Source organism: Lepisma saccharinum, chromosome 10 (assembly GCF_977018435.1).
Source record: "Lepisma saccharinum chromosome 10, izLepSacc3.1, whole genome shotgun sequence".
In the NCBI taxonomy this organism is placed as follows: Eukaryota; Metazoa; Arthropoda; class Insecta; order Zygentoma; family Lepismatidae; genus Lepisma; species Lepisma saccharinum.
In genome coordinates, this window is record NC_139238.1 from 14,625,041 (window position 1) to 14,643,575 (window position 18,535).

Sequence of the window (18,535 nt, forward strand, 5' to 3'; positions counted from 1 at the left end):
TATGCTTAGTATCGTCGATTGTGAGTAAAGGCAATCGATGTAATCGTGGAAGGTGAGTTTGTTCTCCACCGTATTTTTGCCCACACCTTTTGCTTTCTTCGTGACGCTACTCTCTGTTCTCATGGCATACATCTTCGAACGCAAACCCGCGAACTCAACAATAATATCACCGTTACATTCATCTTTCAGTTTACCTAGGACTTTTTTGTTGAGGGATGGAATTCCAAATCTGTTGGGTTGAGGGTACGCAGAAGTATCGAAATACTCAAGCATGGAAGGATTTTTTATGTCTTCGTATAGGTTAGGTGTTTGTATGCTGTAAATGAAGCTGTCGGTGTCCGTGTACAAAAGTGATATTTTATCATTGTAGAAGGGTTTCATCACGTCATAATGAAATTCGAACATGTAAAGTTTCGACAAGTCGAGAACCGTTGCGCCAACGTAAATTGGTTTTCTGAATTTCATCAATTTTATATGTAGATTGAAAAGTGCTAAATTCTCGTTGTAAATTTTTCTCGACTTGAATCTAGGATCGGCTATCCACTTCCGACATTTATTCTTATCGGAAATTAATTTCACGTCTACGTGCTTTCTAACATTCTCCATGGTCTTTCCGTACACCGCATTGTTCATTAATTTAAAAAAATCCTTGTCTAAATCGGAAGTGGCAGCTGTTCTATGTTGTGTGTTAGTTTCTATGTAAGGTCTTAACCACGTGGAATGTTTAAACTTTAGTATTCTTCTAACATTTACTATCTGAACACCCTTCCCAATCAAAAACCGGAGATTCTTGTAGTGGACGACGTATCTCTGTTTAGGGTCCAATGTTAACAAAAGCTTGTCTTGAACTGAGTCGGGTGGACATTTGATTTCGGGAGTCGGAGGCAAATCCGAAAACGTGTCGTGCAGGTGGTCGGAGAATTGGAGATCTACCTCTGCGAAGAAACCACACTCGCTATCGTCGAAATGAATAATGTCTATCGAAGTGGGATCTAACCATTCGAATCCCCCGTAAGGAAGTTTCTGAACCATGGCATGTCCGTAGAGATTATTAACGTCGGCGTAGAAGATGTAATTCGATGCTCGATTTGAATCGTAATCTTCTTTCATGTGTACGTTATTAGCTTTTGCATGTCTCTGTACGCATTGCACCATTCCACCTCGTATCCCTCTTTCGATGAATAGCAACATGTCAACGTCCGATATCAGTTCCAGCTTGACCTTTGTCTGGAATAACATTGCCGACCACGCTAATCCCGGTAGACTGTAGAAATACGCTGGATCTAATTTGTAAATATTCGTTGCCGTTTTCCTGAACGCTTGACAAACATCCGCGAGTATCGTCACGTCTAATTTTAAGTAGGCATCGTGGTAGTCTCCGAGTGTCCTACATTCTAATTTCTCCCACATGAGTTGCGCGTGTTGGTATTCTTCGTCCGTGATTTTTTTCTCTCTGAGTCTGCTGCAAAATTCTCTTGGAAGTGGAAGAGCGTCGTCGTTAAATTTAGAACCATCACTGACATATTCGTAAGGATAAATCCCTTTACGTCTAACGAGTTTTACGTCTACGTTGGGAAAACTAGCTCTAGTTATTTTAAATTGATCGTCGGTGAGTTTGTTCGCTAAAGCATCCAGACTTGCAGAGAGAAATCTATACGAATCCAGGAAGCGCATCTCGATTGTATTTTTCATTCCCGGAATCGACACTTGCTTGCTGAGACTAATGTAGCGTTCTTCATTCTCGGCCAAGACACCTATACGTTTCGGATCGTAGCCAAGATGTCTCACAAGGTGGTGAAAATCATATCCGCTTCCGTTGTGAAAGAATATGGGGATGAATTTAGGTTTCTGGATTTTAAGATTGCACGTGTTGCAAATTCCACCTATGTAGTTTCCGCTGAAATGATCGTGGTGGAATATTTTTTTGTTCTCATCAGTGAAACTTTGATCACATACCGGACACACCTCAGTGGAATTGTAATTTTGAAGTTCATTTTCAGTTAAAGGTGCCATCGGTTTTGATGTAAGCAGTACGCTACCAATTACCTCAACCTCCTCCACCATTTTTTCCAGGAAGTGTTCGATTACATTTGGCCCGCGGTATATATATGCTTCATTTATTTTATCACGTCGCACAACAACATAGCCGAAACTATTAGGTTGATGAAGCTGGTACGGCGTTGTGGAGGAAAGTTCGGGATCCGGTTCGCAGTAGGAGAGTGGTTTGAGGAACGCCTCGAAATCTGCGACGATGATTGCAGGATGTTCCAACAATGCCTTGTGCATTTTGAATTCTTCGACTTCGTTCGTTTTGGGCATCAACATTCTAGCCGGTCTGTTGTCGCCGCAGTAAATTTTATGTTTGACAAGTTTCTCGATAGCAATTTGACGTCCGGTGTATTTTCGATAATCGAGTTGTTTTTGATCGTCGAACGTGGTTAGGCATCTCGGACAAACTTCGATGTTGTTTGCATGCTTGGTTGATTGACTTCTGACCAAACGTGATAGTGAACGAATTAGCGTGTAGTGATGAACATCCTCGTTTGAAATGAGAAGGAGATTAATCACACGAGCATCGTCATCGTCGATATCGCTTATCCTGACGGGATGCACGAGATATTTATCTGACGTGAAGGAATATACATTAATAGCGATGCGTTTTCCGGCACGATTTTCGAACTTTGTTATATCCGACAATGTCACCGGGTATTCGATGCCAGACATTACACTTTCAAAGTCGGTCTCATATTGCTTGTAATTAGAAACCTGTTCTGGATTATTTGACCAATGAATCGGGTGCAGTGCAGCCAACACACACCAGAGGAAACACTTGTTATCGCTGTTCTGTATATTTAACACAGCCCTCTTGTGTTGAATGTTCGGTGGAAGAGGAACGTAGCTGGAAGCGCGAAGAGGCGAGAATCGGTTCACGTAAACGGTTAACGTGTGAGGACTTCCACACAGAGACCATCCCGACCCTTTAGCCTCGAAATCGTCATGTTTCTTAACCAGCTCGTTGGTAACTTTATAATAGAAGTTGTCCAAATTTTCGACGTCAGCAAAATAAAGTGTCTGGTTTTTTGTACGATGATAAAAAATACTCGTTGTGCCATCAACTTTCTCGTATTCAGAAAACAGAACAACGTATACTTTTATAGAGTTGTTTTCAAGTTTATCTTTTAAAATATTTAGTACAGATGTTTTCGTTTCATCCAAGAAACTAAGGATGTCACGACCTGGTTCTGACTTAATTGAAAAATCCTGGAGTTGGTCGTTAAATGCAGATCTAATTGGTTTGCATTTATTAGATAATTTAATTTGCTTGGAAGTGGAAGCTTCCGTTTCTAAATTATCGATTTTCCTTTTCGATGTTCCTTGTTCGGTCGATGGTTTGCAAATTTTGAGATGTTTACTTAAATTTGTAATGCTGAACATCTTTCCGCATCGAGCACAGGGCTTAGAAGGTAACGAACGATTAATTCTCGAACCTGTTTTGCTACATCTTGCCCTGTGTGCCGATAAATTGTTCCTTAACATTAGCTTCCCACAAGTAACACATTCAGTTTTATCATTTTTACGATTAAAACTGGTGGTGGATGCCATTGCTTTCTCCAAAATCACAGAAATCAAAAAGTCTAGTATATAGCGACACAATTTTCAGGTATGTTATTTTATATAAAATTTCTTGGAGTGATTACAAAACTCAAAAATTCAATCTACTGTAAATAGAATTTCAGGTATGTTATTTATATAGAATTTCTTGTGTGCGAATACAAAAACTCAAGAATTCAATCTACTGTAAATACAATTTTCAGGTATGTTATTTTATATAGAATTTCTTGGGGTAATTACAAAACTCAAAAAATGAATCTACTGTGAATATAATTTTCAGGTATGTTATTTTATATAGAATTTTCTCGGGGGGCGAATACAAAACTCAAAATCCGAGACAGTCCAGTTTAACGTGTTCATATTTGAAAAAAATTGCAAAATACCCCAACAACGTTTCAGCTACTAGGACCTCATTACCATGAGCCTAATCCTAGTAAGCCACATACACACCTGTTCTTCGTATCGCATATGCTAGTAAGTCAGATGACATATTGGGAGAATCACATTTCCCCCAATGATCCCACCACAACAAACGTCGCACATGCTAGAAGCGTCACATCAAGCTTCAGGTATGCATCGTGGTAATCACCGAAAGTTCGGCAACCCAACTCGACCCACATAGACTGAGCATGCTTGTACTCCTCGTCGGTAATACCTGAACCTCTCAACTGGCTGTAGAACTTATCCTGGGGAGGCAGCAACTCTTCTTCGAACTTGGAAGGGTCTGTGACGTATTCGTAGGGGTAGACCCCTTTACGTTTGATGAGTGCGACATCTAAGTTTGGGAAACTTGATGTAGTAATGGCTAGTTGGTCGTCTCTGAGCTTCCCAGCAAGAGCATCGAGGCTTGCCTGGAGGAACCTCAGAGAGTCGAGGAACCGAAGCTCGATGCTGTTGCTTGAGTTGGGGATCGGCACCCACTTGCTGATGCTAATATAACGCTCCTCGTTCTGCGCCAGGACATTGATTCTCGCATTGTCGTACCCTAGATGTGTAACCAAGTGATGGAAATCATATCCCGAGCCATTGTGAAAAAAGACCGGTATTTCATCAGACGGTTTCTTATACTTGCAGCATAGCACGGCATAGAATTTAGTGGAGTATGTAGCCAATGCATCGTTGAGGATGGATATTATCTTAGCTCGCTCGCTCTCCAGAAAACTACGCACATCGCAGAAGCTGTCTGATGTTATGTTAAAGTCTTCTAATAAATGCTCAAACGCAATTCGGTCTGCTTTCTTCGTCAGCTTGACGCATTTGGTAGGTGGCGATGCATCGAGGGAGGTTACTTCTACCTTTCGCTTGGAAGGTTGCGGTAGAGATGTTCCAGTGCTCTTGCAAGTAAGCTGGTGTCGCTTGAAGTAGTCAATAGAAAAATTGTTTCCACACTTAGAGCACAGTTTGGTCGCACATATTCGCTTTCCCGGCACACAAGTACGACAGTGCCTTTTGAAAATGTTTACTTGACACAGTAATTTGGCACGTAGGGCAATTTTTTTCAGAACGCATAATGCAGAGATTTTTTGGGGGTATGTTATTTAATACCAAATGCTGTGCAATGCAAAATATAATTGCTCACTTTTTTTTTAACTATTTTCTATGACCTTACTTTGGGTTTTTTTTTCGCCAAATTATATGCTTCTAGTCTCCTATACAATACAATATACGTACAATATATTGTCAACGGTATTATATTTGAGCGGGCCGCTTGTCGCCTAAACACTACAGCTCACAGGTCGGGAAAATCTGACATGAAAGCAGATAATACGCTTATGCCTTATTTATATATAATTTTCACGGGGCGTTCAATATTGTCAACGGTATTATATTTCAGCAGGTCGCTTGTCACCTAAACACTACAGCTCACAGGTTGGGAAAATCTGACATGAAAGTAGATAATACGCTTATGCCTTATTTATATATAATTTTCACGGGGCATACAATATTGTCAACAGTATTATATTTCAGCAGGTCGCTTGTCGCCTAAACACTACAGCTCACAGGTTGGGAAAATCTGACATGAAAGTAGATAATACGCTTATGCCTTATTTATATATAATTTTCACGGGGCGTACAATATTGTCAACAGTATTATATTTCAGCAGGTCGCTTGTCGCCTAAACACTACAGCTCACAGGTTGGGAAAATCTGACATGAAAGTAGATAATACGCTTATGCCTTATTTATATATAATTTTCACGGGGCGTACAATATTGTCAACAGTATTATATTTGAGCGGGTCGGTTGTCGCCTAAACACTACAGCTCACAGGTTGGGAAAATCTGACATGAAAGTAGATAATACGCTTATGCCTTATTTTACGGGGCGTACAATATTGTTAAGAGCGTTAGTTTCCGTAGAGCTCTCTTTTTCCATCTTTCCTCTATACAGTGACACAATTAGCTAACCTAGCATACGACATACCTTCCTAATTAATATGGATATTGTCACACATTCCTCTTATTTTATACTGTTGTAAATAGAAAAGATTATGTACGGTAAATGTTTTGTACATTATAGGAAAAAATGCAAAATATCCCCCAATTTTAATTCGATCCACCTCTGAATCGAATTTTTACATATTTCCACGCCGCCACATATTGTCCTATTTGCTTCTTTTACTTGCCTGGCTTAATTAACTCTCGCTAATTAGCATTTTTTTTGGAAGAAGTCAACTAGAACAACATATGGCGGTATGAGAAATATGTAAATTGAAGAACATTTTAGCAATATATGGGCCCTAGCAATTAGCTTCGTCGACTAAGAGTACTCCTTCAAACATCTTCAGCTAGATCGTATTACTACGCGAGGACGTTTAAAATTTTTGGGTGTTGAAAAAGTTTGACCCTACTTTTTATTTCTATTGTTTGCTAATAGATGGCGCTAATAGTACCCCCTCCCCTCCCCTCTCCCCTCTTCTCCTCTGCTGTATGACAAATAGCACAAACATAAAAATCAAGATTTTGGAGAGCAAAACATAAAATTTGCATGCATCTGATGTCGAACCGGGAACTTTTATCTTTCGGGGAGTCAACATTATTTTTTACTCAGTCGTCATATAACATGAACACACGCAAACATTCACATGTGCTTTTATTATTTTGTGTTCGGTAAGTACAAGTATATTCTTACATAAATTATTGTTTAATTTAATAAATTGTAAACTCAAAACCTGCTATACTAACACTCCTTCTGTCTATTGAAAGCGAATGTTGCGTGCATGCGGAAATAACACAGAAAAAAAAAGCGGATGGAAGCAATTTAAAATCACTGGGGCAAGGTCAGTATTACGAGAGCGTAAAAACATGTGTTTTCATTCAACTTCGAAAAATAAGAATAAATATGTGCATACAGAACACATATGCTTTCTTTTCACAGTTGTAAAAACATATAAATTGTACATGAAGTAAGTTACGGGAAGGCTCTCTCTTTTATGTCTGTGTATATGTTGTACAATTAGGTACAAGTATTGTACAATTAGGTACAAATTGTTGTACAATTATTTTCCCCAGTTGCCCAGTTGGAGTTGGGGGGGGGCATAACACTGGTATTATTTGTAATCACAGTGCTTACTCATGTATTTTGTTTAATATTTTATTTCAAATTCACTGTCAGAAACTAGTGTTGTTAGTTTCTGCATGTAGGTTTATTTACTCTGTTGGTTGTCACTGTCAAGTTTTTAGTATTCGTACAGCATAAAAAGCTATAACCCCCCTCTCAAAATATATACATTGTATACGCCAAGATGCCCAATAGCCTGGCAACACATCATGAAAAAACATGCCAAGAAGACCCAGTGGGTTTATAAGTCAGTGCTGGCAATTCCTATTTGTAGGTTAGCTTAGCCAGTGAAAGATCATATAGTAGAATTTTTGTAGAGTGGGTGTTTGCGAGTTCCACGATGCCTTGCCCGAGGATACCCTATGCAGTGTTATCCTGATTGCAGAGAAGTCCTTCGCCTACGACGTGAAGAACGAGAGGGTCACGGAGCAGTTTTAAAATTCATAAAAAATTGCCACATACTAAAAATCAACATCCAACACATTTTAGGTTATATAAAATTTGTGAAAACCTTATAATACTGAAATATTAAAACAAACAGAGTCCCTTGTAGGTTAGTTCGGTGCGTAAATAAAAAAATGATAGGTTAAGTTATATCACTTAGGATCGTAAAAAAAATTAAAAAATCGTAAAAAAAAAAAAGATAGGTTAAGTTGTATCACATAAGATCGTGATATACCTACCAAGTATAAATGGAAAAAATGAGTGCAGTGAAAATTTGTACTAAAACATCGCTAAACGCTATAACATCGACAAAAAATTGTCAAAATATGTCAAAAACTTATATTCGATTGATAAAAAAAAAACCTACAAAATATGATCCTCAAATGATGACGTTCAAACAGTGCATAAATAAAAAAAATGATAGGTTAAGTTATATCACTTAGGATCGTAAAAAAAATTAAATAATCGTAAAAAAAGGATAGGTTAAGTTGTATCACGTAAGATCATAATATACCTACCAAGTACGAGTGGGGGAAAAATGAGTATAGTGAAAATTGTACTAAAAACATTGCTAAACGCTAAAACATCGACAAAAAATTGTCAAAATATGTCAAAAAGTGATATTCAATTGATAAAAAAAGAGGATACCTACCAAGTACGAGTGGGGGAAAAATGAGTATAGTGAAAATTGTACTAAAAACATTGCTAAACGCTAAAACATCGACAAAAAATTGTCAAAATATGTCAAAAAGTGATATTCAATTGATAAAAAAAGAGGATACCTACTAAGTACTACTTTGAAACAACTAATATACACTACTAATTGCAACTAGAGTCCGGCCAAGGTGAGAACCGGCGAGAGGACAACCTTTATGGCAATGACCCACCCCACGAAACTTGCGGTCAAACAGCCAATTAGGCCTACCGCTAACCCCACTGTTTGGGCAACAAGCGGCAACCTTAGAATCCCTCCTCTCCGAAGTGGCCGGCAGGAAAACAGGATTTCGTCAAAATAACCGTTCTGCGTTGTGAATCGGGGCTGAGAGATAGCGTGGCCGGGGGTATAGTTACTTTTGGATTAATTGATCATTGAATATGACATTTTGGGTGCGTCAACACTTACATGGACTCCAGCCCCTTACCATAACTAAAATATAAATAATATAACATATCTGTAATGTCAGAGGAGTTGGTTGGTTGATTTGGTGTTTTAAGTCCATTTTATGCACAGTAAGGCTAATCGACACTGGACCTACAGTTCAAAGTGGGATCCGAACCACTATGTGCCTCCTCAGAGTATCGAACCCGAGACCCCTTGATTACAAGGCGACGACGCTACCACTATGCAATCGGGGAAGCTCTCGGAGGAGTAAAATCTTCTTTCCTGGGTTAAAAAGCTGAGGCTGTAAAGGGGCACTCAGCACACATAAGGACAAAATACAGAACAACACACGCACAGCCCTACATGGGATTGTACTGGCCGTAGATCCAGATGCCAGAGTCTTGTTAGTCTGCAAAATGCAGTCCAGGGTGTACTATGTGAAAGGGTCAGCCCTACACCCCATAGTTACTTTTGCAATGTAGGGCAGGTACTATTTCAGGTAACAGTGCATGACGTAATCTTGTCAAGTATGTGATGACTTTTAAATATCATTTATTTTGTTTCGTTTTTGCTGGAGTAGGGTGGGGAACACCTACCTCTTTGTATATGCCTATATAAAGTATACAGCTCCGTTCGCTAAACTTTGTTGAACAAATTCCTTTCAAGTAAACCAACCATATCAGTCCCTGTTGTTAATACCTAATAAAAAGTAACTTTAAGAACCATTTTTACTTTGTTCTAGGACGTAGAATGGTTAACTCCTCAACTCAAAAATGTGGACGGAGTTCACCGTGTTCCACTGTCTCAGTTCAACCACATGGATTTCTTATGGGCTACGGACGTTTACAAATTACTTTATGCACAAGTTATGAAGATATGCCAGAAATATTTGTGATGCTAGAAGACAGTTCCTCCTTTACCAGTCGAGTGATGTCGTTTCGATGTGAAGAATGTTGCATAACATCCTTAATAAGAATTTTAGGAGTTGGCGATACAAAAGAGGAGGGGCTGTTATGTAGAATAATGGAATCAGTGGTGGATTGTCAACGATATTATTGTTGGGATTATACAGAGTGTCCGAGAAGTTCCCGTACCCCTGGATGATATTACATAGTACAGTGGAACGTGCAAGTATTACTAGCCAAATTGTCCACGATAATTTTTTATTAAATTTTCTATTGAATCCTACGTGGATGTAACGACTAAATTATTGTGTACTGGTGCAGAGTATTGCTACGGAATACTTATGCATCCCACTGTACATGTTATATATATATATATATATATATATATATATATATATATATATATATATATATATATATATATATATATATATATGGTGGTTGTCTGTTGTCTGTAGTAGAGAAAACGGTATGTTCTAGACCAACCCCAAAATTCAACCATTTTATTGTGATCTCTTCAAGTGTAATTTAATCAAAAATAAAAAAAAATTAGCTGTGGTTCCAAGTGTAAAAAATAGAAAATTTGCTTCACGCAAGAGCTCAACATTCAATTTTTATAGAGTAAAATCGCAAGATTTAGATAATTTTGTCTCATGTTTTAAAATTTTTGCTTTTTTTATAACTAAAGCGAAATTTATTTGTTTTTCTAAGTGTAATAAAATAATTGAACCCAAATTCAATTTTAAAATTTTTGCAAAATATCCCAGTATCAATTCGGTCCATTCATCTGAACCAAAGATATTGTATTTGCATATTTCCATATTGCCATATGTATTAATTAATTTTTTACACTGTTTGTGCTCGAAACTAATGAGTAACATAATGGCGGTATGAGAAATATACAAGTAAAAATGTATTTTAGCAATATGCGACGTCTGGCAATTATCTATATCAAATCAAGAGTGCTCTATCCTATGTCTTCAGCTAATCGTATTGCTACCCGAAAATATTTAAAATCATTGAGTAATGAATCTTATCCAACAAGTACATGTCTTTGCAACAAGATGGCATTGGGGCAGCAACACACAAATACTTACTGCTTTCATTTTCTCCAAGTACATTCATTTGCAACCAGGTGGCAGTGGTAATATATAAAGCACTGTGTAGGAAGTATCTTCGGGAACCTAACTTGCGTGACATGCAAAGAGATCGAAGATAACTCGGAACATGGTACTGTGTGATGAATAATAAATAAATTTGTCGGGAAAATATAACTTGCGTGACATGATAAGAGATCAAAGATAACTCGGAACATGGTAGTGTGTGATGAATAATAAATGAATCTGTATACTTTATAACATGCAAATAAGTTCAACTTGGAATATGGGGAATATGTAACATGAAAATATTATTATCTGATCTTGCATGCTATGAAGAGAAGCAGTATGCGATGGATTGCCGTATCTTCTTTTTGATCTTTTAAGTTATTAAACACTAATATCTTGAGAACCAAGTAACGTAGAAAGGTGCGGTTTTTTGCATTGGTTTTGTTTTGATGTTCTCTATCATTTGACACCAAACTCGATAAAAAAAATAACCAAAAAGAAATAATGCCCATGAATGTGTTTGGGTTCAAGAAACATATTCAACAAATAGAGAGAATTCCAATAAACATGGATATCATTAGGGATATTGATCGTAAACTAAGAGGCCTGGTTATCATCCATCTTAATAGTATCTGGTATCAAGTTGATCAGGATACGGGTAAACAATTACATGTATTTAATAATAACCAACCATCATATAAAATTCCTGTCAGTGGAAAAATTCAAATAAGCATCTCTCCATCTAATGCAGCAGTTGTACACATAGGTCGAAATTTGTATAGAATTAAACACAATGCAATAGATCCCAACACAATATACGATGTGGAAGCAGGTGATTTCCTGTATGCTGAAATAATTGTGGAGTATGATAAATTAATTCCTCTCTTTATTGAAATAAGAATAATCTATCTTCTCATGAATATTTAAAAATACCAAACAAAAAATAAAATAAATAAATATAATAATGGATATATTTGGAAATAGGAGACGACAAGAGATACCGGATAATTCCAATGATATTGCTAGATTAGATGAACGTCTTAAGAAACTTAAATCAGATTTACTAATTTCACAAAATTCATTAAATGTAAATATACAAGCTGAGATTTCAAATCTTCAAACTCAACTGATTGACCCCATAGTAAAAATTGATGGCGAACTCAAATCCCTACTCGAAAAGTATACCAATTTAGCCTCAATAGACAATCTTCAAAATTTGGAGGAAAGTGTAGCCAAATTGAAAAGTGAAGTTTGGATTGAACCTGGGTTATAGCTGCATGCAATTCATCTGTTTGCAATTCTATTTAAATATTTTCCAGTGTAGGAATCTCGAAATATTGAAACTGTTCTTGTAAATTGGCAATACTAGCATTTACCTGTTCATATTCCTCTTGAGTTTTGATACCTTGGATGATGGTTTTCATTTCGGCACGAATACTATTTGCTTGGTCGTTTAATTGTTGTTTCAATTGTTCCGTACTAGTTATCTGGATTTGTCGAAATTTCTCGACTTCACTTTTCAATTTGGCTACACTTTCCTCCAAATTTTGAAGATTGTCTATTGAGGCTAAATTGGTATACTTTTCGAGAAGGGATTTGAGTTCGCCATCAATTTTTACTATGGGGTCAATCAGTTGAGTTTGAAGATTTGAAATCTCAGCTTGTATATTTACATTTAATGAATTTTGTGAAATTAGTAAATCTGATTTAAGTTTCTTAAGACGTTCATATAATCTAGCAATATCATTGGAATTATCCGGTATCTCTTGTCGTCTCCTATTTCCAAATATATCCATTATTATATTTATTTATTTTATTTTTTGTTTGGTATTTTTAAATATTCATGAGAAGATAGATTATTCTTATTTCAATAAAGAGAGGAATTAATTTATCATACTCCACAATTATTTCAGCATACAGGAAATCACCTGCTTCCACATCGTATATTGTGTTGGGATCTATTGCATTGTGATTAATTCTATACAAATTTCGACCTATGTGTACAATTTTTCCACTGACAGGAATTTTATATGATGGTTGGTTATTATTAAATACATGTAATTGTTAACCCGTATCCTGATCAACTTGATACCAGATACTATTAAGATGGATGATAACCAGGCCTCTTAGTTTACGATCAATATCCCTAATGATATCCATGTTTATTGGAATTCTCTCTATTTGTTGAATATGTTTCTTGAACCCAAACACATTCACGGGCATTATTTCTTTTTGGTTATTTTTTTTATCGAGTTTGGTGTCAAATGATAGAGAACATCAAAACAAAACCAATGCAAAAAACCGCACCTTTCTACGTTACTTGGTTCTCAAGATATTAGTGTTTAATAACTTAAAAGATCAAAAAAGAAGATACGGCAATCCATCGCATACTGCTTCTCTTCATAGCATGCAAGATCAGATAATAATATTTCCATGTTACATATTCCCCATATTCCAAGTTGAACTTATTTGCATGTTATAAAGTAAACAGATTCATTTATTATTCATCACACACTACCATGTTCCGAGTTATCTTTGATCTCTTATCATGTCACGCAAGTTATATTTTCCCGACAAATTTATTTATTATTCATCACACAGTACCATGTTCCGAGTTATCTTCGATCTCTTTGCATGTCACGCAAGTTAGGTTCCCGAAGATACTTCCTACACAGTGCTTTATATATCACCACTGCCATCTGGTTGCAAATAAATGTACTTGGAGAACATGAAAGCAGTAAGAATTTGTGTTATTATTTTTTTACACTTAGAAAAACAAATAAATTTCGCTTTAGTTATAAAAAAAGCAAAAGTTTTAAAAAAAATGAGAGGAAATTATCTAACTCTTGCGATTTTACTCTATAAAAATTGAATGTTGAGCTCTTGCGTGAAGCAAATTTTCACTTCTTTACACTTAGAAAAACAGCATTTTTTTTTATTTTTGATTAAATTACACTTGAAGAGATCACAATAAAATAGTTAGATTTTGTGAGGTGATCTAGAACATACCGTTTTCTCTACTTTAATCAGTACCTATTTTTAAGTTGCTAATACATAATGTAGAAACTATTGTATAATGATAACTATCACAGGAAATGAAAGGTAATTCTGTACCATTTATGTTGCAGGTAACTGAACATGCCACTAACGCTTAGCTCAGATGAGCGAACAAGAAATGCTGCAAGGTACGAGGTATGGAAATCGGTAGTTAAAGTCCAGCGTTGATGGAGACCTGAGAATGATCAAAATGCAACCATTGAGTCTGTTTTGAAAAAAGGATTAATTTTCTGTTCCTGGAAGCCTCATTACGTCCAGTAAACCTTTCCCTAGGACTGTGACCACTGCATGAAATTTGCAGAAATCATGGTCGGATGGAAAGAAAATCCTCTACCGATTTCCACACCTCGTACCTTGCAACAATTTTTGCTCGCTCTTCTGTGCTAAGCATTTCTGGCATGTTTAGTTACGCGCAGTGTTTCTTTCAGGCGCCTTTCCGGAAATCTACCGCCCCCGGACAAAATTGTACAACAAAACCAAAGTATAAAACTTTTCTGCTACCATTGTTTCCCTCGCATCAGACCGCATTACTTTGTCTGGCGAATATTTTTGCCTTTATATCCCTCTGTAAATAACAACGCCCACACTTGTCCAATCTTACAGAAGAAGCAGAATAAAACTGACAACCCCACTAGCCTTATCTCCTCTCTCCCATCTCGAATGAGCAGTAGTGCTTTCCACACCAAAAGCGACGACCTGTTGTCTACAAAGCAGACGTGGTATTTTCTTTGTAATTGATACACAACAGTATATTTGTAAACGATAAGAAAATCGATTGTTGATTCATAAGTGGACTGACTGAAAAGTGTTGAGTTTTAAAAAAACCTTTATGCGATTGTTAGAATCTAGCCACCGGATTGCTTTTTTGTACCTTCAAGAATGTAAACGTTACATACAAGTGGTGGTCTACAAAAGACAAGACGCATTTGAGCTGCATTGCATTTGTAGCAGTGGGATTTGCTGCACGACAAAAGAAGAATAAAGAGAACAATAGACTATTGTTTTCGTGTTTCATCGGCAGGACCTAGCAAGAAATCGCGGGAAGTTGTCACAGTCTACCGTGGGATCTTCCAATTCCAACCTGCATCCTTCGAAAATCATCAAGTGCAAAAGATGAACATCACTACAACAAACAGTGGGAAGAAAGGTACAGTTGGCTGGAGAGTGAAGAAAAAGGAGGTGCGTTTTGTAAACTATGCCAAAATTTCATGAAGAATGACGCAAAAGTTCTGCAAAGGACAGGGGGCGTGTTCATAACTGATCCTTTAACATCTTCCAGAAAAGCTTTGGAAAAAATGGGAACTTTGAGAAACATGAACCCTACTGAGCTCATACTGTACAAATGGAAAACCTCAAAAGGCAGGCTATGAAGAAACCCTTTTATGCTCAAGGTGTTCAACAGAGTGAAAGTGAATGAGTGTTAAACAGAAAATGTTTGAAAATTCTTTGCAGGGGCTTGTACTTTTTGGTGAAGGAAGAAGTAGCTTTCACTACTAAATATGAAAGCATCATTGAAAGTATTCTGGATCAAATGAGTGATGAATTTAAGGTGTGGAGAGAAGCTCTGAGTAATAGATCGAATTACAGCAGCAAGGACACAGCATGTGAATTGCTGGTGTCTGGGCGAAGTATTGAGGGAGGAACTGAAGAAAACGTTGAAAAACAAGAAGTTCTCCATTTTGGCAGATGAAAGTGTGTCTTAGAAAAATGAAACGGAGTTAAATATAATGTTCAGAGTTGTTGAGGATAAGGTCCCCGTGGAAAAGTTTTTGTCAATAGTCAAAATTCCTAATGGAAGGGCAGAAACTATTGCAAATACTATTGATGAAGAGCTTGCTGCTCCTGATTTAACATACCATGATATTCTTGCTTTCGGCTTTGATGGTGCCTCAAATATGGCTGAGAATGTTCCAGGTGTGAGAAAGAAGCTTTCGGAAAAAGCTCACAAAGAGATTCTGTATATGCACTGTAGAGCGCACATTGTGTTTTTCCACATTGAAATACTGAGTATACTTAGGTCACCGCATCCTACTTAGTTTGGTACTGTACATCATTTCCCACCTGTAACGCTCAGCGTCAAATTCATTGACAAACCACAAACGACCACTGGTAATTCTCAATGTTAAACTCACATAAGTTGTATTTCGCAGATGAAATTCACAGCGCCCTCTCGGTTCTCTGGAATGCCCTCGCGGAGCAAATTTTCTGAAAGGAACACTGGTTACATGCAACATAAATTATATAGAATTAGCATTGATTTCCTGTGATACCATACAAATGGTTTCTACATTAGGTATTACCAACTTAAAATAGGCATTGAATTATCAGATATATATATACGCTATATGACATATTTATTTATACTTGCGAAAGAACAAAATCAACAAAAACAAGCTACCATGAAAACAATATAAAAATTTTAAAATATAAGATATGGCGATTCAGCTCATGTCTGTGTACTTAAACTTTCTAATACTATTGAACACCTAAAATCATGAACGTCATAGGGCTTGTAATCAACGGGTTGAGTTAGTTCACTACCAGTTGTCCTGTGAGTAGAAGGCGAATGCAAAGTTGAAGATTAAAGAACCAATTTTCAACACAGTCGCAACATGATACATGCAAGTGGGGGCACGGGGACATCTCGGACACATTGTATATTCAACTCGGAACAAACTAAACTAAAATAAAATGTGGGAGAAAATGTTAATTTTCCTTTTCGCCTGAACACGTCTCGCCTAATGGGTTATGAGCATAAAATAATGTAATTTAGAAGGCGTCAGCTTTTTGAGAAAAACACGAATACACGTTTCGCTTAACCTACTTGAAAAATAAATACTTTTAATTGAGGGAAATCATAGTCAATAACATATTATATTTTGTGCTTTGTAATAATTTCATCTTAATATGATCCTTTTTATATCAATACAATTGATATATGCAACATATGTATGAAAATCGTAAATTTTATAACCAGTGAAACTAATCCAGTTTCTCTCATTTGCGTAGAACCTGTACATGAATTCATGTTTCGCCTAAAATGACAGCGAGGTTATAAATCATCTTATCTTATGCTGATATTCCGATATCGTTGTCATAATCTGCACAGGTTTTCAAAAATAAAATGTGAACTTTTAATGTGAAATCTGGTGCTTCAAGACATGACCGAATTACAGAGTATAAGCACACGGTAATGTCGTGTAGATCTTCATCTACTCGTAAATATGTATTTTTTAAAAAAGAAAAAAAAACAAATGTACAGTTGGACGAGTATTCTAAAGGCATTACTGCCATTTATTATGTATATATGATAAAGAAATAAAGGAAAGAAATTGAAACTATAATGTAATGTTTGTATTTTTCACACTCAAGTGTTTTATTATTAACTTTTGTACTGCAACCAATGCCATTGCTTCTTAATTGAATATTACATATTAAAATATGTTTACGATTTTTCATGAATCTGAACGTAAACGTAGAGGTAAGGAAAATGTGAAGATATCCCCTGTGCATTTCACTGTGTCATGAAGGCATATAGGAGTTATGAAGGTAGAGTTCCACACATTCTCGATCTCGGCAACAGTGGAGGTGATGTGTCCAGTACCACACTTCGGCGATCCTTAACCCACGAGTTCCCCCAGGTACCTATTGACTAGAGGCTAACTGAACCCCAGAGCCGATTTTTGCAGGTACAGTACATTGTGAGAAACACGAGAAATTTCAGCGACAAATGCAGGCTCGTCCAGGACTCGAAACTGGCTCTCTGGCGTACCATGCCATTTCTCTACCACGCAGATACAAAAAGCTAGGCAGGTGTATTAAGTTTTTATATGATTCTAATCAATCTAATTTCCACATGATTGTTCATTAATTAAGAAATGTCACGAAATCATCAACTAAATTGAGACCAGATATACTATAGAGTGTTCCAAAATAATTCCCTGATTTCAATTGCTCGCAGATTTTTACTGTATGCAGACATATAATTACACCAGCTTCGGTACAGAGGTATACATGAAAACTTCCAGATAAATGGGACATGGCTTTTCTGCTTCACTTTATGCACTCAATATGGGTACCTCTGATGACACGCAAAATGTCAAATCGATATTCTAACTCATGGCACACATTTTGCAAGATTTAGAATGTGACATCTGCTACTGCATCTGATTCGTTCACGGAACGTGTCCAAATTCAGCACACCACACCCTATTCCCAATGGAAACACAAGCTGTGCCCTCACCTGCAACGACACCGTTTCCACACTCGGCGACAACAGCGCTTCTAGTGGAGGAATTTGGAACTCATAATCACTTGCCATACACGCTACGATAGCGGGCTATGCACTGGCCCACAAACTTCAAGAATAAAGCGTTTTAACTTCAACAAACAACGAAACGTCAGATGCAACACTGGAGAATTACAAACAAAACAATCACAATCACGAAATTACTTGTGGAACACTCTGAATTATCAAAATTAAATTAACTTTTATGAGATCACATTACAACTTCGAACGCAAAATTAGATATTTTAAATACAAGAGTAAAATGTACAGTCACAAACAATAAAAATTGGACACCTAGATACTCTCTTCCTTGCAAGGCGTTGTGTGTGTTCATGAACTCTATGGCGATAAGTAGATTTTTATGGCAAGTGTTCAATGGCAACTTATAACAACGCCGCAGAGTTAGGCCACATATAATGCCTTGCAGGGAAGACAGCATTTCAGGATCTAGGTGTCCCAT

The 18,535-nt window shown here is 36.9% G+C and overlaps 1 protein-coding gene across 1 annotated transcript in view; it reads left to right on the forward strand.

Moving 5' to 3' along the window:
* LOC145994474 (lipase 3-like) overlaps positions 1-15,477 on the forward strand; it is a 54,195-nt gene extending 38,718 nt beyond the window's left edge. The window contains exons 8-9 of the mRNA XM_083130609.1: positions 14,391-14,506; positions 15,240-15,477. Of these exons, the coding sequence (XP_082986735.1) occupies positions 14,391-14,506; positions 15,240-15,477 (354 nt within the window). The remainder of the gene's footprint in view (positions 1-14,390; positions 14,507-15,239) is intronic.
* Positions 15,478-18,535: the final 3,058 nt, after the last annotated feature.